The sequence below is a fragment of the Vombatus ursinus genome, unplaced genomic scaffold (genome assembly GCF_900497805.2).
Source record: "Vombatus ursinus unplaced genomic scaffold, bare-nosed wombat genome assembly UNPS02014818.1, whole genome shotgun sequence".
Taxonomy (NCBI): Eukaryota; Metazoa; Chordata; class Mammalia; order Diprotodontia; family Vombatidae; genus Vombatus; species Vombatus ursinus.
In genome coordinates this window covers 50,639,365-50,660,871 of record NW_020954596.1, presented here as the reverse complement: position 1 = coordinate 50,660,871, position 21,507 = coordinate 50,639,365, and the positions used below count along the sequence as shown (strand labels likewise).

The following is a 21,507-nucleotide window of genomic DNA, read 5'->3' as shown; positions in this document are numbered from 1 at the left end:
CTTCCATCCAATTGTATCAAGTCAGAGGAGCTCTGCAACAGCCCATTCAAACAATAAGCATTTATAAAATGTTTACGAGCCAAGCCTTGGGCTAAGGGTTGGGGATATAAGGAAAAAGCAAGAACAGCCCCTGCCCTCGAAGAAACTACATTTGAATGGGAGAGATAACACGTACAGATCAGTACAAATTGAATATAGAATAGATGAAATCTGTTCCCTTAGAGGGATGGCACTGTGGCACTGGCAGATGAGGGTACCATGAAAGGTCTCCTGGAGGAGGTGCTGCTTGAGCTGAGTCCTGAAGGAAACCAGAGATTCTAAGAATTGGAGGTTGGGAGGGAGGGCATTCTAGGCATGAGCAATAGCCAGTGCAAAGAGACAGAGACAGGACATAGTGGGGTAATATGGAAGGAACAGCTAGCAGCTAGTAGGCTAGCAAGGTTGGATTGTAGAGTATGTGGAAGGAAAGAGAAAATGATTTGGGTCAACTGTGAAGAACTTTACATGCCAAATCAATGATTTTAGATTTGATCTCAGAAATAATAAGGAGGCCTTAGAATTTATTGAGTTTGGGGTGAGATGGGAACATGGTTAGGCCTGTGCTTTAGGAAAATCACTTTGGGAGTTGACAGGAGCATGAATTGGAATGGGAAAGAGATTTCAGGCAGGTAAGAAATGAATCTTCAGTTCCCAGAAGAAACTAAACATGGCCCCATAAAACAATAGAACGCCAAAATTCATTTGAGTATTTTATTTATAAATGTACATTTACTATAAAAGCTGTTGCATTTTAGACAACTTTTTGCTACTCTTCAGAGGCATTTTAGAATAAATATTGTAAATGAAGGTTAGTGTAACTGATATAGCACATTAGCCAACCTAGAACAATATGTATTCTTCTGGCTGGTCTTGCATATAACGTAGATCCTTTTACTTCATTAACTTTGATGCTTCAAATAGATAACTACAGCATGTTTCATATTAATAACACTACATAGAAAGAGTGAGGAAACACCATGAAAGTTTGATAGTGAAACACACACACACAGTTAAGAGTGGAGTTATCCATGTTTTCTGAAGAATGAGAAGGGAGCAGCTTTCGGAGGATCTAAGAAAAAATCAGATCTCATCTTTCCTCAAGAATAATAAATCATTTACTTTTCTCCTTTTCTTTCTTTGTTTCATTCTAAAACTAAACACACACACATATTACAACCCAGTGTAGTAAAGCATTGTTGTTGTTGTTTTTTTCTCCCCCTGGGATCTCTGAGATTATTTAACAAGAAATCTTCATACTTATTATGTTGAATTGGAGAAAAAAGACCTAGGCTTTCTAAAATGCCATGTAACAGACTCCAAGTGAAATATAAATCAAATAGAAATAGGAACAGTTGGCAATTAGAATTTAGAATGCTGGAGATTATTCTGTGCTGGTGACTAGAGTTCATTATGGAAAAAAAAAGAGTATCTTGCAGTTGGAAAATGGGTCTTTATTTTTCTTGACTGGATTCTAGCTTCAATTACATGTATGATGAGACTCACTAAGAAAAATGTATAAATGAGGCTGTGGGAACCCGAAAAGAAAGTGCAATATTCATGTATTTCTTATGTAACGGATGGAGTTTCATAGGTAAAAAGGGTTCTATAAAAATCGGTTATGAATGTTGAAATTGTGCATGTTTTGTGCATTACCATGAGAGAGTACTCTGTGAACACCATGCAAAATGTAAACATCAACATTATCAAAATATCTAACAATAAAACATGCAGATGGTTAATCAAAATATCAGACTGAATATCTGTACATTTCCAAAACTTTTTTTTTTCATTTTTGTAAAACAGCAACCACTACCAGGAGGAGTCTCGGGAACTGAAGGTCTCAGGAATGACTTCGTTCCTCTTAAATTCACTGTATCCATAAGTCATCACCGACTATGTGCAATAGCTTTGCATTTTCTAAGGCACAATTTTAATAAAATGATGTGTCAGGTTCAATCCAACAACATTTCCAAATGACAACGTAGTAAAAATACCTTCAGTGATCGAGGAGAAATTCTGCACAAGCATGAAACGGGCATGCAAAGGACCATCTAGCATAGTGTGTAAATAAATAATCACTAGCTATATCAAATAACACATAGAAAAATTATTGCTTATCTAATAAACAGCCACGTTATATCCCTTTACTAATACAGTAACATTCCATTAATGGATTCATCCTCTACATTCGCAACAAATCTTCATTTAACATGGTTTTAAGGCAGAATAAATAGGTGTTCCAACACTACCTGCTCCTCCTCTGCCCTCCCACCCCTAGTTTTCAAGAAAAAAAAAATCCCGGGAAAGTTAAAATGAGGATTTTCAACAACTTTCTCCTTTCTTCAGCCAGCTGAAATCCATTATGTGACACGTTGAGTTAGGGGAACAGCAAATCAATTCCTGGTTAAAGTTCTCCATGATTAACAGCTGGAACTCTTGACAATGGAGAGGAGAGTTAAGAGGAACATGCAAATAGCCATTAAAATGGACAAGGTACAGTGTGCACTGTAGGACCTTGCTGGTTACGCACAAGTCACTGAAATACCACATGTTATCGCATCCTTTTTAAGTGATTTTTAAGCAGAGGTTCTCAAGCTTATGTACATATATGGCACAGGGCACCCAGTACCCAAGACATATGATGCATCCCTCCTAGACTGACGTGTGACAACTCTTGCTCTTTCTCCTGGGAATGTCGGAAATGATATCGACCAAGAACATCACGTTATCGTTGTTGCTACTGACGCCCCACTTGTTGTTGGGAGAAAGTCAACTTCCTCCTCCTCTCTCAGATTCAGGTAGGACAGTACTGCAATAACCCTGAAAAAAGACCGACTGAAATCATCTCAGCTCTGTTTCTCACACTCTTGGGAAATGCCTCCATTCAGTCAGAGTATAGGCCCAGCAGGCTTTACAAGAGTTCTCTTTATTTGACAGAATAATCTACATGGATGATGTAACTTTGAAAGTACATGAATGTTAATGGCGCAATAATTTATGGGTTCAACAGAACACAAACGGTTCAGAGTTACAGTATGTATTCCAAACTAGTATCTTTGTACAAAAAAAAAAAAGTTATAGCTCAATAACAGAAAATCACTCTCTGTGATTTTTAGTTCAGAAACGTATTAATCAGATGCTCCTTCAGCAGAGTGCTCATCTCACATTGGCATGTCCTGCACTTTCTATAGTTCAGTTTTGTAAACTTAAAATGTTTAGCTTCTAGAAATTTCAAAACAGAGGGTCTTATTGCATTTTTTTAATCTTAATTCCCAAAAAAGATAATATCACATTTTAAATCATCAACATTATCTTGCCATACCAAAGAAACCCCACACAACTTTCTGAAGGATTCAGGATCAAAATAACTCAATATTCTCTCAAGAGATACTGTGCAAATGCAAAAAGGAAAAAAAAAAGGAAAACACATACATACACTGCGTTATAAAGGAACAGACACAGCCTCTTAGTATAGCTTTTTAAAAATTAAATGAGTGCCATGAAGCTCCACAAATATGGGCATTTGTAAGCGATTGTCCAGGACATCCCCAAAGGGAGAAGTGGGAGGTGATGTGTAGGAGTGAAAACCATGTCACAAGGTTGTTGGCTGACCAGCACCTGTGTGAAAAGAAAGCCAATGAGAATTGAGTGATGGTATTTAACAATTCTTGTTTCTTGATTCCATAAATCTATATAGAACATTTTCATAAAGGCCTGCAGTTTGCATTTATATTGCTTTTTGGTTTTGCTAAGCACTCTCACACTTCACCATTCCAATGCATTCTCCACATAACTCTATGCAAATAAACAGAGGTATCTGCCCTAAGAAAATGCACCCTGGAGTCCTACCTACACAGGTCCCAATGAGAATCAGGTTAGAAAGAGAGTTTAAGGCCAAGTTTCTCATGAGTTCTCATTCTCATAACACACTGCCTAATTTTGAGTAGATTCATCACAGTTTATTATGAGTAGGGTAAATATGGGCTACCATTTGCTTGTATTAAAAATAAGGAATCAGTCATGATAATAGTTAGCATTTATATTGTGTTTTAAAGTTTGCAGAGGGCTTTATATATGTTATTTCATGTGAGCTTTACAACTCTGTGAAATGGATGTTATTATTGTCCCCATTTGATAGATAAGGAAACTAAGGCAGAGTTTAACTGACTTGACCAGGGTCACACAGCTGATAAGTGCCCGAAGCCAGTCAGCTCTATACTTTGTGACTCCAGGTCTTACACTTGGGATACCTGCCACTCTGACAATGTCCCCCTAGTATTAGAGAAAGAAGGAAAACTTGGGGAGCCTCCAAGTGACATCATTTATCAGCGCACCAATACACACTGCTCCATATGCAAAGGACAGTTCCTAACCTCAAGATTTCACTCTATGGTGAGCCAAAAGAAATTTCTGTGATTCTAGATTTTATCTTCTATGGGGATAAAAAAGAAGGCTGGAAAACTTCTCCCTCCTTTGCCCTGATATTACCCCGGTATTCAACATCATCTGTCAGGAGCAGGTGGTGGGGAAAAAGTGGGGTGTCTGAAGTTAAATGGAAGTGGTCATTTCGGACCAGTGGGCTGGGGTCGCCACATTCCTCATTGAAATCTTCATGGCATTTCTCCATCTTCAGCAAAAGAATGAGGAGGAGGCACATATCCAAGTATAAAGTACCCAGGGACCTATCCTAAATGTATTTCATAGTAAGAGATGATTGAACAGAACACCGTATACAGAGATAAGCTCATCTAACACATAAGTAACCAGGGACAGAAATTAAGCATGTGACAGCATTACGTGTTATGGCCAATTTATGACCCATTTTGGATGTTATTTGCATAAGATCTTAAAAGTATTTAGGTAGCTTTCAGGAATTCCATTTTAATATGCTCTTATGCTATCAGTTTAAAAACTATTTGAATATATCTCCTTACTCTAGAAAACAAGATTATGGATGTTTCATTTTTATTATTCAATTGAATAAAATTATTTTCATTTCCTTAGAAAACTATTATAGTAAACCTTCCATATTGATCCTCTCTCTGTCTCTTTTTTTTTTTCTGAGATAAAAATAAGAAAGTATATGTAAAAACATTTCTAGCGCTTACCTCTAGATCTGATTATTTCCCTGGTATCTGGGATTGCTTCATCCATTCAAATGCATTAACACTCTTCTAGCTAGATGCACAGTCCCTCCTTAACTTTCAAAGCTAATTCAGTTTTTATAACAGCAAAGAAAGGCATAGGAGCACTTGCTGAAGTAGATAAGGGCTTTTAAGTCCCTTTCATGAAAAACCTCATCAGCCCTTCTTGGAAACATTTTTGCTGTTCCAATCCTGAGTGAGATTTCTATGTTTGGAGTATACTGTGAAAAATACAGGTGAACAGATTTATCTCCCCATGTCAGTTTTAATAAAAGTCTGCAAAGGAAAAATGTAGCTGTGCCACCACACTGAAAATTTGGTTTCCCAGGTTTCAGGTTACACAGAATGGCACAATAACTATACAGATTCAACATAGTCCAGGGGAAAGCATAACGGCTAAGAAATCAGAGAACCTGGGTTCAAATCACACTTTGAAGGGTTATTCTTTCCAGAAGCCTGAGCAATTTCACTGGGCCAAAAGATAAAATTAGTGGGTTAGATCAGATGACCTCAGAGGTCTCTTACAGCTCCAGATCAGCAATGCTATAAAGAGACTTCAATATATTCTTACCTTTAAAAATAATTCATCTTACGTTTCAATACTTAAAAGAAAAAAATTTCTTCAAACAGCGTAATTTCCCCTAGATGTCACATTTTTACAACTTAATTTGCAAACATCCTTAAAAATGAAATCAAGATGAAAGGAATCTAGCTCCTCCCCTTCCAACTCTGAGGGCCTATGGGATCTTTTCCGTTCCTCCAGTACCCTCAGTGCGGTTCCAGGTGAGGAAGAACAGAGAGCACCGTGCCCCATCACTTTTATTTCTCTGCTAAATAGTTTTCTGACTTAACAGTGCCCTCTTCTGATTACTCAAGTCACATTCAATTGGAACGCTGAAGAAAAAGCTTCATCTGGGAAGATGAGGGGAAAATCACTTTGAAAAAGATAGCAGTCAAGCAGCTGTATTTCTCCCCTGGAGTATATTTTAAAAGTAAATTCAGTTGTATACATAAATCTTGCTAGGGTTCCCTTAGAGACATTCAGTAAGTTGACATTCAAGAAGGTGTTATGTATTTATTTCCCATGCTCCTCAAAGACAAGCTTTTGTAATAATCAAACCAGATTCACTGGAAATCCACTTAGCTGCTCAGTCCCACACTTTCTTTAAGGTAATAGGTATGGGTGCCTATCCTCCCCACCCATACCCTGCCAATTTCACTTTTTAAAAGGAAAACACTATCCATACAAAATAAATAAACTGTAACTAAATGATGGTAAAGTAAAATTTTAATTTTTTTTCCTCAAAGGCAAAATTGTTTATGTATTATATTTAAAGATTTTGGCATGAAAATCTTTAACTTTACTATCTCATAGTCCAGAGAAGATTTTATTAACCTAAAACAAACACAAAATGCCCAAAAAGATTACAGAATTTCTGACCAATTGTGTTGCAGTTGACTAAAATTTTCTCAGATTAAAACACCCTGAGACTTGGTGTTTTCTAAGTGTTCAGAACTTGAAACAGAATTTATCAAAGGAAAGACAGCCGTTGTGCAACAATGCCCTCTGGTGTTACAAAATATATAAGCAGCCTTTTCCCAGAGCATTCTATTTCATTTTCCTTCTAATACAAACTTTTCCCCCATTTTGTTTTTCACATTTTGCTAAGGACTGAGAGGATACTCAAGAGTAAAAGAGATGCTCTTTTTCTTAAGTTTACAAATAAGTTGGGAAGATTGTCATGATTTAGTGGAAAGAGCCTGGAACCTAGAATCAGAGGACAAATTCTGACTTCCCACCTTATGACCAGAGTTATCTCGGGCAAATCACTTTCTCTCTCTTAGTCCTCAGTTTCCTTAGCTAGAAAAAGACGGAACTGGATTTTGTTGTTGTTTTTTGGTAGCTTTCGTCATGTCTGAGGCTCTTTGTGATCCTATTTGGGGTTTTCTTGGCAAAGATACTGGAAAACTATTTCCTTCTTCAGCTCATTTTACAAATGAGGAAACTGAAAGGAACAGGGCTAAGTGACTTGCCCAGGGTCACACAGCTATTAAGAGTCTGAGACCAGATTTGAGCTCATGAAGATGGCTTCTACATCCCTTTCTAATTCTTCTCTCTATGAACCCTATGCCTCAAATCTATTTTAGCATGTAATCAAGAGCCACAATGCAAGGCACATGCTATATTTTAGTGACTGAGGAATTCAGGAAAATGAATTGGGGCTTAAGTAGTTTGACAATACTTCATGATTATTGCGTAATACTCCTTCAGGAAAACCTTTGGCCTGGGAGAGAAGGAAGGAGAATGCATTTTACCTGAGTAAAGAAATGGAGATGGGCACACTCTATATAACAACGTGAGGAAAGATAAGAACATTGGTTTGATGGGAATAAAGGACTGATGGTGACCAAAAATGACTCTGGGGATTTCTTTATATATAGTTTAATGTTTTCTTGGTGATGATCTCCATGCTCTCTTCTCCCATCCTCATAACAATAAATTTACTTTGTATTTTCTTATCTGGGTACATGTTGTTCTAGGGAAGGGAAAGGAAGAATGAGGATTTACTAAGTGTTTGCTATGTAGCAGGCACTGTACTAAACACTTTACAAATATTATCTCATTTGATTCTCACAACAACTCTATGAGGTAGGTACATACTATTACCCCCATTTTACAGTTGGGGAAACTGAGGCAGACAGTGATTAAGTGACTTGCCCAGGGTCACATAGCTAGTAAGTGTCTGAGGTTGGATTTGGACTCAGGTTCCTGACTCCAGGCCCAGTGTTCTATCCACTGCACCAACTACCCCTCTAAATATAGCATTTTTAGGTTTGCAAAGCTTTTTAACAAATATTATCTCATTTGATCCTCACAACTACCTAGGGAGGTAGAGACTATTATTATCCCCAATTTACAAGTATGGAAACTGAAAGAGATAGAAGTTGAGTGACTTGTCCAGGGTCTCACAGCTAATAACTGTCTGAAGGTGGATTTGAATTCAGGTCTTAGTGACTGCATGCCCAGTGCTCTTTCCACTGTACCACCCAGCTTTTGAGTTGTATCCCCAGTGCCTAGCATATTAATAAATGCTTCCCGAATTGAATTGACAATTTCTTTTCACTTGGATGCTGATAAAGCTCTGTTTACAAGATATGGCTTTCCTGAGCAGAAAGTCTACAGAAAGGGACACTCAGGCCCCAGTAAATGTGCAGGCACGGACACACGAGATTTCCTGCATCTTAGGGTTCATGGGGTTGGCTGTAAGACTTACTTCTGGACCGGATGTAGCAGTCATTGCAATTTAGCAAACCATTGCGAATCCTGACATCTGTTCCACTCACTGAATCTCCAAGCTGTCCTTTGCAGATTCCACACTGTCCATTAAACAAGATGGAAGTCATGTGAGAAAGGCATCTGTCATTCACAGAGAAATCATCACAAAAGTAGAATCCCTTTCTACAGATCAAATGAAACCTCAGTGGTAGCTTGGATAAGCAAATGACATTCAGGGCATTGACTGAAACTTGTCGGAATCCTTCATGGGGAAAATCTGTAAATAAGATCTCAGGAGATTTCCAGGATTTTGCTGAAGCTCCAAGAGATCTGGTACAAGGAAACAAAAAGCTCTTCTTCCTGAGATTTCAAAAGTGTTTTCCATGTAGTGATCCCCAATTAACCCCCCCACCTCCCCCCTTTTAACAGCATTGTTTCAGGTATGGAAAGATGTTGGAGGACATTCTGGTTTCCTCAATACTGGGTTAGTGGTGGTGGTGGTGATTAAGGAGGACGATGGAGTGACTCTCTCATGTACAGCCTTTTTCTGGGGAGGTTAGAAACCAAGGATAGATACAAGCCGGGAGAGTGTAGCCTGGAGGTTTGTGAGTAGGTGGAAGAGGGTGGGGCTCCATGAAGACCTCCTGTTGCCTCAAAGTCACTGGGTGAGGGACCATCTTCACAAGGGAGGGATATAGGCCAAGTGAGCTGGGCAGCTGCTATAACTGGATGAGAGGCAGTAACCTCCAGGACTCAACAAAGAAGGAATCGAATTTTGGAATCCCTACTTAGCCTCCCTAGACTATTTCTGCCTTTGAAAAGTACCTATTCTTTCAAGCTATCAAAGTTTTAAAAAATCATTTTGTATATTAATTATAAGTTCTCTTATTGAAAATAGCTTGCTTGTATTTTTATGAACTGCTTTGTGATTAAAAACAAAATATAATTTAGGGAAGAATCATACTCGTCCTAATACTGTGGATACAGAGATTGAGAGGCATTGTGCTATTGTAGACAGATAGCAGCCCTCAGAGTCAGGAAGGGCTGGATTCAAGTCCCAAACTCTGATACATTCAGGCTGTGCGACTCCAGGAAAATCACTTGACCTCTCATTTAACCAGGAAGCCCTCTTAAGATTATAAGTCATGAACCAGTTACTGTTCTGCACTGTTGGAAGGAGGTTCCTGACTAGGAGCTAGGAGCAGAGAGAGAAGGGTGAGAAGGAGAGGGCTAAAGAACACCCACCTCTACACCCAACACTTCTCAATATAAATATGGTGTTGAGACTTAGGATCACAGCAACCAATCAACATGCTCAATTGTCAAGGGTTAAACCAAAACCTTTCATCACCTAAGGGAACTGGTAAGATACTAATAGCTCCTAATATTCATTCATCAAAATTTCAGGGTTTAGAAAGAATTTTCAGATTCCAAATACATCCAGAGGCTAACAGACTTGTAATCAGCATTTTCCTCTTGGAGTATTTCAGGGTGGAATTCTTAGCTCCCTACTGGAGCACACAATTCTTTCAGTCATATACTATTTAGGCCGGGGCAAACACCTGCAAAGCAAGGTAAACAAATCTAGCCATGCCTTCTAGGGATGACAAGACGGCACAGACGAGCCTATATACAGAAAGACAGACAGCACAGCAGCAGCATAAAAAGAGGAACAACATCCATCTTATAAATGTGTGCTCCACACACAGAATGATAAAAAAGGATGTCGTGGGCTCTTATTTAGCTTGAGAAGTAATGAATACATACCCTGAAGCAGTGAATGTGAAAATAAAGGCTAAGTGTTTCAATGATCATGGCGGCTCCTTTCCCCAGAGGAAGTCCACAAGCGGAGCATAACTTCTTTCCGCTTATAGACCTGGATGAAAACACATTTGCACACCGTCTGTATGACACAGGACAGGCTAACTCATCCCGCTACTAAGAAATGAAAATGCAAATTTTAAAAGGGCATATTACTAGTTATTTTCATTGCCCCTAAAGGTGACTGAGTTAAGTCATTGAGATGGTCATAAGTACTGACAGGAAGCTTCCTGAAATTCAAGATTCAATTAAGTAAATTCAATAACTGTTCAATTCAATAAGCATTTATTAAGCACCTTAAAGTATTATAGCTCATTTATTAGAAGATAAAAAGACACTTGGCTAACTAGGTCCATAGGCTATCTTTCACTGTCTTTGTTGTTGGTTGAGCTTTCTGCCCTGAACCTGGCACAATTTCAGAGTGGCATGATGCTTCTGTAAGAGCGCATTCATTCACTCATTCATTCAACAAACGTTTATTAAGGACCTATTATGCTGAAGGTTCTGCTTCAATACTCAATGAATCTCTCTGATCTTATCAATAGCAGCACTACCACCAAGGGCTCAGATTGCAAGCTATGCATGCCTTCTCATTCCATGAAATTCTAGGCCATGATGTTCTATAAAACGCAATTAAAGCCCTGAAGAAGCAGCAGAGCCAGAGACTGATGCTTCGCTCTTTCTCTATTCTTATACCAATTAAAAAGCTGAAATAGAATGGGTTTCCTGTATTCTAAGAGGTGTGGACGAACTCCCCAAACTAAGTTGGCAGGTATCAATTCGGGTAAAATTATAACGGCTTCTAAGCTAAGAGAATAACCAAAACAAAACAAGGCAGCCCATGAAGGGCCAATGGCCTTTCGTACCTGTTGGGAGATTGGCCAGGAGGGGTAGGAGAGCATGGGGATAACTGCCCAGCTCTGAAATTCTCAAGAGGGCTTGTCCTGAAATGTGGAAAAGAAATGAAGAATTATAACAAGGATAAATAAAGCACTCAAAGGCTAATCACGGGACAGCAGCTTTATCACTACGAAAACAACAAAGACCCTAGCAACTCTCCATGATATAAAAAGAAAAAGGGTGAAGGAATAGCACTTGTAATTTACAAAGGCTTCTCAGTATATTCTCTGCCTGATATCTATGATAAAATCTATGTGGCTTTGATAGGACAAGGCTAAAAAGGTCAGGATGCCTTTTCTAGTATTTATTTTTGCCTGGTTTGCCTGGTTTTAACTAAATTTTCTAAGATGCTCCTATTGTTCTTTATACCAAAAAGTGACCTGTCCCAGCAGAAAATGTCCACCAATAACTCTGCCCTTAAGAGAGTCAGAAACCAAATGACCAAGTGTAGGTATGTGGTCAGCCTCACTATAAATAGGCCCTCCCACTAGGGAATAAATCTATATAGTCATAGATTTAATTAGCATTTCAAAGGTAACATTTTAAGTATGTTACCCTTCTCATCTTGTAAAATCAATGCCCCATGGATAGATCAGATTTAAATTCTTATTTCTGTGCTTTTTAAAAAAAAGAGTTTCTAACTTCCTACCTTGTTGAAAGGATATACCCTCAAAATACATGATATTAAAAAAAAATTAGTGACACAGAGATGAATAATGCAATTCCCAACTCCTGCTCATTTTTAAAAAGTGGCATGTACTTTAGAAATAAGCCCCAAAGAAAGAAAGAAAAAAAAAAGGAAATGAATTTGAACATTCAATCAAGAAAAGCAACCTGTTATAGGATTTAACAAATAAGTTGAGTAAGAATCAACACTCTAGCAGCTTTAAAAATAACAGGTGAAATGACCAGCTAAATTATAAGACATGTCATATAAAAGCTATTAGAACTGCCAGAAGTCTCACTGCTCAAATATAAGATGAATAAGTTTTGATAATGGTTCATAGGGTGAGGCAAACTCTTGCCATACTGTTAGCAGAATCTGTCATTGTTGCTGTTTGTCCTTTGTTCTTGAAGAAGACGATGACATCAAGAAGGTGATTCCATGACTTGTAAGTGAATTGGACTTAAGTGAGGGAGGGTTGTGCAAAGTTACCAGCCTCACTTTTCTGAGTCCAGTGGTGAGAGATAGATTAGGACAACTGGAGATGGCCCCGGATCAAGCAGAAAGATATAATTTCCACATAATTAGAGTAGGTTTTAGATGAACTCCTATTTCCTGAACCCATATTTCACTTTTAGTTTCTGAGACATGTGATTTAATCCTTTTAAAATAATTTCTGAACTCTAATCTTTTGCTACTTATTTTGGTAAAAACAGCAGGTCCACAATTCCTTTTAGTTTAGTTTTTTATTTTATTTATTTAGTTTTTAGTTTGTTTAGTTTTTATTTTATTCCAAAATTCATTTTTCTCATTCTTTAGTTTCTATGTGTATTTAATTAAAGAACATAGTGTAAAATATCTCAGTTGTCAAGATGCCTGATCTGGGCTTTGGAAACTAGTCACTAGTCAGAACTTTACCTTAGTGAGAATGAGTGGAAGTCACAAAAAGTGACACCAACACCCCACTGTCTGTTTTTCTTTTTACTTCATTTTTCTATTTGGTGACTGAATTAAAAAAGAAAGGACTTTTTTTCATCCTGGGTACTCACTTTCTTCTCTCACTGGGAGAGGCAACCTGGTGGTTGATGCTTTGATCCACCGGGAGGGTTTTCTGTTTCACATCTTCTAATGCATGTGACGGCGCAGGTGACCATGGCTGATTCCATGATGTGTCTGAAGTTGAGAGATTAGTATCAAAAAGAAAAATTTTTTTTCCAGTAAAAATCAGGCATACCAACAAGAACTTTTTAATCATCCCTTTCACTTTCAATCCACTTGAAGTCAAACACAACCTGGCATGTACCTTCTAAAATATACTCACAGATGCAGACCACGGTGGCAGCGAGTGGTACACTGGAGAAAGTACTGTACAGTACATTTCTATAAGCTGCTTCTAAATGTATATCAACGTCTAGACACATATCATAACCTACCAAGAGAGGCATCCATGTTGATACTGTGTTATAATAAATTCATGGATCCTACCAAAAATGTTTACTTGGTCAACATATTTTGCTTTGACTCCACATACACTGGTCATTCTAGCTCCTATTCTCAGCTATGCCCTTCTGACTCTCATGCTGACTATTATGGAGGGAGGATCTAGCAGAAAGATGGCTGAATCTAGTCAGCAGGCTTTGGTTTGAACAGGCCCTGCCAATTAGAAACTGCAGGACACCTAGCAAATTATTTCCTCTCCCTGAGCATCGATTTTCTCAAAATAAAATGAGAAGTTAGATTAGATGACCTCTAATTTGTTTATTCTAGCTCTTAATATAGGATTTTAAGAGTAAGAATATTTTCCATGAAAACAGCAACTTAGGGTCATATCCCACTCCCTCCGTCCCACCCTTCCCATGCCCGCAATAAAAAACATAACTCCAAGAAAAATAAAATGACATGGAAATGGAAAGGAGAGCATTGTACTGTGCCAATAGCACCTCACACTGATATGTGAATTTAGCCAAGGATTTTCCTAATAACAACATTGTAATGCAGAAGTCATTATGTCCATTTTACAGATGAGGAAACTGAGATTATGAATTGTTAAGTGGCTTGCCCACGATTACACAGACTGTGGGTGTCTTTGTGGGATTTGTCTCCTAATTGCAAATTCACTCACAATCTATGACTTCATGTTGCCTCTCAGTATGGCAGAAGGACCCCAATGCTTAGCATAAAAAGGGTAAGAAAAGCATACTATAAAACAATGAAGTTAATTTGCTCTGGCTTTTGAGAGGTTCTTGTTACAAACTGAGAAGTATGCAAAGATTTCTTTCCTTTTATTCTTACCCTGAGATAACTCTAAGTTCAGCCTGCGGTCTGCTGTACCAGGCTCAGCTGTTGACAACTGATGGTCCTGATGACTTCCTTTTGGAACAGAGGTTTCTGGATGTGCTGGGGTCACCTGGGGTGCACTGCTAATGATAAAATCATGTCACATTTTACAAACAGAAAGGAGGAAGAGAGCCCATGAGTGGAGGAAAACCTTTGTAATCTGGCATGTTTGAAAAATGGGCATGAGGGTTAATTGAAAGATTTACAGAAGGTAGGCTTAACTATGACTTAATTCATGTTGCTTCCAGTGGCCTCCCTCTTTTCATTTCCCTTGATCTTTTATCCTGTTAACCACTAAGTGAAGGAAGGAGCCATGAATCTTCATCGTTTACAAACAGCCTTTAGAGGCAGGGATCTAACATGCTCCCTTCCTCCCCAAAGAAATCAGCAGGAATGTAACTCAGCTGCTCAGCAAGGTATTCTGACTGGTCTTGGCACCTCTGGAAATAACTGCTGGGTTGCAGAGTTTATTGGGAGATATCAGAAATGCTGGTTTCTAGAGTTTGGTAATTCCAACTCATGCACTTTTACTGTAGCTTCTTACTGAATGAATGAAACAGCATTTAAATGTTTACTATCTATTACTCATTTTTCTTATGGATTTGTGATCTCATCCATCATTCTTGCTACATGACTGGGACACCTCCTTTTCTAGTAACATATCTCTGAGGTGGTGCTTTAGGCTACTTCTCATGTAAAAGTCATTACTGGCAGTCTGCTGTGGCCTACGGATATTTTATTGCCCCTTCAATAACCTGCAATGTGGTTCTTCTGACATCAAGATCTCCGGCTATATAGCATCACCTTAACAATACTGATGCATATCTGAAGGGAGAGCTAGGAGGTAGCACATGTGTCAGGGGGGCCCAACCTGCACCATTACCTCCCTCAGACCCTCATGGAGACAGGGGACTGTGGCCAAGAACCCTTGGGGACACTGGCACTCTCCAGACCAGGGCCCTGCTGCCAACTTAGCCCTTGTAACTATAATCAAGAGCACCAACCCTTCAGACCCTTCACCTTGATCCCTGCCTACCCTGCCCCACTCCCAGGCTGCTACAGGGCACAGATATTGCCCCTTACAGAGATGTGATCTGATAGGCTCTTCAGCCCCCACCCGCAGCCCCCTCAGCAGTCACATCTACTGAAAACCCCCAAAGAAAGTTCTTGCCACCAAAGTCCTTGGCATTGTCAGAGGGTTTCAACGTCAGAAAACAACATGGTTTTATTAATGGAAATGACATTCATTACTATCCATCTTGTCACGGCACCCTAAAAACCACAGGGCCTTGCCCCTAAACTTGCATCTGAAATCTCCTATCTGGACTGCCCCTCCCCCAGGAGAACATGAGCTCCTTGAGAACAGGGACTGTCTTGCTTTTCTTTTTGTTTCCCCAGGGCTTAGCATAGTGCCTGGCACATGGAAAGCACTAAATAAATGTTTTTTTCATCCATTCATGTGAATAAGATGGGCTTTTGAGGCAGTGAGCAGCTTGGGCTTGAAAGTACTTCAGAGTTTCTCACATGTGGTCTATAGCAATCACTGCTTCCTGTTCAATTGAGGGCCCAGCCCTTTGTTCACTGGCAATCCCTGTCCAAGATACGTATACTGGTGGATAAACTTAATGGGCTGCCTGTATAAGTCTATGCCTAGTTGTCTAAGCATCTACATTTTCCCCTATCTCCTTTGTTTCTTCCAGTGTAAGTGACTAGGTCATTCTCTTTTTAAAAATACTTTATTTTTCAATTAATGAGCATTTATTTTCTCCTCTTCCTACCCCAACTAAAGAGAGAAAAACAAAACCTTTATAACAAATATGCACAGTCAAGCAAAACAAATTCCCACAATGTGCATGGCCACAAATGTATGCCTTATTCTGAAACCTGAATCAATCACCTCTCTTTTAGGAGCTGGGGAGCCTACTTCATCATTAGTCTTCTGGAATGAATATGGCTGATCACGGTATTAATCACAGTTCTTAAGGTTTTCAATAGTTGTTTTTTCTTCTCAGTGCTGTTCTTTAATGTATCAATTATTCTCTTGGTTCTGCTCACTTCACTCCACACCAGTTCATATAAGCCTTCCCTACTCTCCCTGAAACCATCCCTTTCATCTTTTCCTATAGCACAGTAGTACTCTACTACATTGATATACCATAATCTGTTCAGCCATTGGCAAATTAATGAGTATGTCCTTAGTTTCCAGTTCTCTGGGGCCAATCTCTTTAGCAGATTGGTATGGGGTCCTGACACACAATAAAGGTTAAGAGCCCTTGATCTAGAGGAAAAAGAGAAGGGGGCCTAGGACAGAGTCCCAAGGGAGATGGAGATCAACAATTACCTAGCAAAGGCAATTAAGAGAAAAGATGGTAAGAAAGAGCACCAAGGGCTGGCAGGTGGAGCCAAGATGGTGGAGTAAAGGCAGGGATTGGCCTGAGCTCTCCCCCAAACTCCTCCAAATACCTTTAAAAATAACTCTAAACAAATTCTAGAGCAGGAAAGCAGGAACACCCACAAAAAGATGGAGTGGGGGCAGCCAGGTGACACAGTGGATAGAGCACAGGACCTGGAGTCAGGAGGACCTGAGTTCAAATCTGGCCTCAAACACTTGACACTTATTAACTGTGTGACCCTGGACAATTGCCTCACCAAAAAAAGCAAAAAAAAAAAAAAAAAAAAAAAGATGGAGTGATATAAATTTCCAGCCCAAGACAACTTGGAAGGTCGGCAGGAAAGGTCTGTTGCACCAGGGTGGGAGAGGAGTGCAGTGTAGCATAGGCCATGCCAGCGCAGACCCGGCCCCAGCAAACCTGGAGCAGACCTCCGGACGACTGAATCACGGGCAACAGAGGTGGTTTCTAGAACTCTCAGGCCACAGATGCCAAAGACAACTTAGGAGGTCAGCAGGAAATGTCCGTCGCAGCTGGGTAAGAGTGGAGTGCAGTTTAGCACAGGCTGCACCAGCACAGCCCTGGCTCCAACAAACCAGGAGCAAGCCTTGAGAGTGACTGAATAGGTAGCGGTAGCGGCAGCAGCTGTTTCCAGAGTTCTCAGCCCATGGACGATAACAGGGTCAAACAACTGGTCAGAAGGAGATTACGGGGGTCTTTTTGCTAGCACTGAGGCAGGACTCTATTGCTTTTCACAGGCTCGGATCCAGGTGGCAGTCCTTAGTGGCAGTCCCAGGACAATGACGAGCACTAGCATAGCAGAGCTTGCCACTCTCCTCACGGTTCCAAGACAGAAAAGAGTGCTTGTGGTCACTCACAGACCAGAGCACAGGCCAGGAGAGTAATAAATATCTCCTCTCCTCAGATCATACCACTTGGAAGAACTGAGAAAGTAGAGGTCTCTAGAAGTATCTCTCAAAAAAGCTGCACAAAACCCCTGAAGCTTGGAATGGTGTGCCCTCCACCCTGGAAGCAGAGCCCTACTGTAACAGAGTTAAAAGTCAAGCAATAAGCTGGGGAAAATGAGCAAATGATGGGGAAAAAAACCAAATCTCTGACTATAGAAAGTTATTGTGGTGACAGGGAAGATCAAAACACACACTCAGAAGAAGACAACAAAGTCAAAAGGAGAGAGAGGGAATAGAATAAGGCGGGGGAGGGGGAATAGGATGGAGGGAAATACAGTTCTTGTGGTTTTTCCCTTTTGTTCTAATTCTCCCTTCACAACATAACTAATGTAGAAATATGTCTAATAGGATTGCACATGTATAGCCTGTATCAAATTGCATGCCATCTTGGGGAGGGGGGTGGTGAGGGAGGGAGAAAAAAATTTGAAACTCAAAATCTTATTAAAAAATGAATGCTGAAAACTAACTTTGCAGGTAATTGGAAAAAATAAAATACTATTAAGTAAGAAAGAAAAAAAAGAACCAAGAAAGAGCAGTATCATACAAAAACCAAGGCATGAGAGTATAATAAGGAAAAAGGGATGGTCAATAATATGAAAAAATAGAGAGGCATAATAATAACTGTTTTGTCTACTGCACAGGGCTGTTGTCAGGATCAAATGGATTAACATACATGAAAGTACTCTGAAAGCTACAAAGTCCTACATAAATGAGGCAATATCATAATGATAAAGCTAGAAAAATTCCGCATTGACAAGAAACATGACATTTCTCATTGTAGGCATTACTGCTGACCTGCTGTTGTCACTACAGATCAGAGGCCAAAATGTTTAAGTGAATGAATGCAGCTGGGTGCAGAGTATTCCCAGATTTCTGGTGGTTCTACAAAGGTCTCCTTGGGGTAGGATGAGTATTTAGCTTGGATGGGGTGGTAGTCTTATGGAATCCATTCTAACCCACAGCTACAACTAGTTTAGGCCTAAGCTGGCTCTGAAATTCCAGGTGGTACGTTGGCTCTGGGAACCCACCATTGACTTGGTTCTGCTTTTGGGGGGGTTCCTTAAGCAAGTCAAGATTGAACCAGGCTGCCTAGAATCCTTGTGGAATAGACTAGAAGCCCTGGGGGCAAGGATCTGTTCACTGGTTCTCATTTAGACCAAGAGCTGAAATGGAGTGATATCTTCCTGATATCATTCTGTGCCCGAGGATATGGTCTTGGGGGCTGGTGCTAGGTTCCTGAGGATGTGAAGGTTACTGTTTTAATGCTATAATTAGAAGCCTAGTGAAAAGGCAGTGGGACCCAAGATGTGTCACAGGGACACCAGACCACTCCTAAGAAACAGAGAAATCAGATGACTCATTCAGTGCAATGACAATAAAAGGGTAAAGTCATGTGTGGAGCCTAGGATTATCAACACAATTCTTTGTTAATTTCTGTTTAAAAATACCTCTCTCATGTGTTTAATATGGTAAGGCCTTCCACTTAATAGCCATCATAACATGTTAGAAAAGAGCATAACATATTATTGAAATAACATTTTCAAGGCTAATTATAACCTGTAGGCAGTGACCCACAATGAGGAAGATTTTTCTCAAAGGTCCTGCAGGCAGGACTGAGGCCTCTTCCTCTTCAAAGGCTAGTTGGGATAAAGGCTCATACCTCCTTGTTTCCTCTAAAGCAACACTCTCCTTATTCTTCAGCAGCAAGTCGCTTTCTTCCTCCCGGAGTGGTCTTTGCCTTTTTTCTTCCTCTTTAGAATCTTCCAATTCCATCTTATTCTAGGAGATAAAAGGAGGCTAAGGGCAACCTGAAATGGGAAACCTTAAAGCACAGTGGGCAGGCAGCTCTTGCCATCCCCAACTCAGGAGTTAAAAGTCAAATCATTATTCATTCATGTTTCCTATGATTCAAAGACCTTCAAAATTGCTGGATGTCTCTAAGTGTCAATGATCTGTAACTGCATTCTTTGCCAGTGGCATCAATGTTTAATTTAGGCCTCTCTCAAAAGTTCATATCAGTTTATCTTGCCAAGATAACAAAACAACTGCCCCCTTCTGCCCCTCCCCCCCAAAAAGGCGGGGGAGGGTGAGGGGGAAGGGAAAGGGAGGCAGGTTCCATGATCCGTCAACTCGGCACCAGAACTATCTCACGTTTCAGAGGCATCAAGGGGTTGTAACTTCAGATTATGGAACACCAAGCTCTTTGGTGCTTCTCTACCCATTCCTCAGGGGATGCATTTTGGGAACAGGTAACAGGAAGAATGATAGCTTTTTCTTTGGCCTTTTATGATATACCTAAATATTAGGTAGATTAAGGATTTCAAGAAAAGGACTGGAATTGGTTTTCTTAGAATCCACTTGTAGTTGTCACACCCTCTGCTCCCATCAAAAACTCAAACACCCTGGGTACCACGATATTATCATGGAGACTTCCTCATTATTGCAGGTGTTTGCATGGTATTAGACTCCTGTAAGGAGTTTCAGTTAGTCTGAGTAGGAGACAATCTTCCTTCCTTCCACCTGGAAATTAATTCTACAGAGATAGGCAGCTTGATGAAGTGGGAAGATCATTGAATTTGAAGCTGGAAGACTTGGGTTTGAATTCCAGATACTGCCTTTTGTGTCCTTGTGTTGCAAAATGAGAAGGCTGGATCTCTCTAAACTCTCTTGCAGTTCACTACCAGCTGTGTACATATGGGCCCAAATCTCTCTGAGCCTCAGTAAAGTAAATATTACTACTTGCACTGTCTAACTCATAGGGTTGGTGGAAGTACCTTCGTAAGTTTTCAAGCAATATACAAATGTCAGCTTGACTATATTATTGCTTCTGGCAATGGCTAACTGCCCCCATGCAGTGGAAACTGCCCCCATGTAGGAGTTTCATTCATTCTATGGGATGGATGAAAGAGTCCTAGAATCCCCTAACTTTCCCATCATCAATCTCACCACTGGCCCATTTCCTTCTGTGACAGAGGAAGAGGTAGAAATCTGGTCAGCTGAACTTGAAGAAATTGTGAAGGGAACCACAGTGTCTTCAATGATCTTGCGTTCCTAAGGCAAAGGAACAAGGTTAGCCAAGGAAAAAGGTAATTCACAATGTATATGTCAAGAGGGCACTTTTTACTAGCAAACTTTGGAAGTAAGTGGGAAGATTTATTTTATTCCATAAGGCTTTTCAAAAGGTTGCAAACAATAGAAGGCAGGGTTTATTTTTTTCAAAATGCAAATGAATTAGTACAAAAGGACCCTTAATTACTAAGACTAATTTAAAATACTCTTAGGTAGCAGATTAAGCATAAAATTTGTTATTGTGGGAGAAAATTCACAATGATATAAATGATATGAGAACTGAAGGTGCTGAGCATAAAACATGGCCTTTATGTCTAATGAGAGCTAGTATTATGCTATTTTAAAATTACACTAAAAACACACTAGTCATATCCCATATTAACACTGTCCCAGTGAAATGATTTTACAAACATATCACTAACAGAGTGCCACCATATCAGCACCTTAACTTTATAAAGCTAAGCTGTTATGTCTTAGGTCAATCATAAAAATAAGTCTCAGCAGTCACTCATTTCATAATCAGGCCAGTTCTCTTGTCAATGCCTGCTTTCAAATTTGCCTGCATTGGCAACTAGGTAGTGCCAATCTATCCAGATTCTTTTACTCAAGATTCAGGGAGGCCTGAGTGCAGATCTTGTTTCACACGCTTATGAGCTGTGTGACACTGGGCAAATCACTTAACCTTTCTCAGTATCAATTTCCTCATCTATAAAATGGGGATGATTATAATACTAATTCATAGTTGTTTTGAGGGAAAAATGACATAATGTATATAAAGTGCTCTGCAAACCATAAAGCATTATATAAATGTAGTTTTTTATCATCATCATCATCATCATCATCACCATCACCATCACCATCACCATCACCATCACCATCACCATCACCATCACCATCA

At 39.7% G+C, this 21,507-nt stretch overlaps 1 protein-coding gene across 3 annotated transcripts in view; it reads right to left on the bottom strand.

The window, feature by feature from the left end:
- Positions 1 to 736: 736 nt before the first annotated feature.
- The window catches only part of LIMCH1 (LIM and calponin homology domains 1), a 366,761-nt gene continuing 345,990 nt past the window's right edge, over positions 737 to 21,507 (bottom strand). For all 3 annotated transcript variants that reach the window (XM_027836209.1, XM_027836207.1, XM_027836208.1), the window contains 8 exons: positions 20,487 to 20,591; positions 19,201 to 19,319; positions 14,138 to 14,265; positions 12,895 to 13,018; positions 11,148 to 11,225; positions 10,228 to 10,336; positions 8,459 to 8,561; positions 737 to 3,657 (listed from right to left, as the gene is read on the bottom strand). In XM_027836209.1, coding sequence (XP_027692010.1) covers positions 3,632 to 3,657; positions 8,459 to 8,561; positions 10,228 to 10,336; positions 11,148 to 11,225; positions 12,895 to 13,018; positions 14,138 to 14,265; positions 19,201 to 19,319; positions 20,487 to 20,591 — 792 coding nt within the window. In that variant the 3' untranslated portion in view covers positions 737 to 3,631. The remainder of the gene's footprint in view (positions 3,658 to 8,458; positions 8,562 to 10,227; positions 10,337 to 11,147; positions 11,226 to 12,894; positions 13,019 to 14,137; positions 14,266 to 19,200; positions 19,320 to 20,486; positions 20,592 to 21,507) is intronic.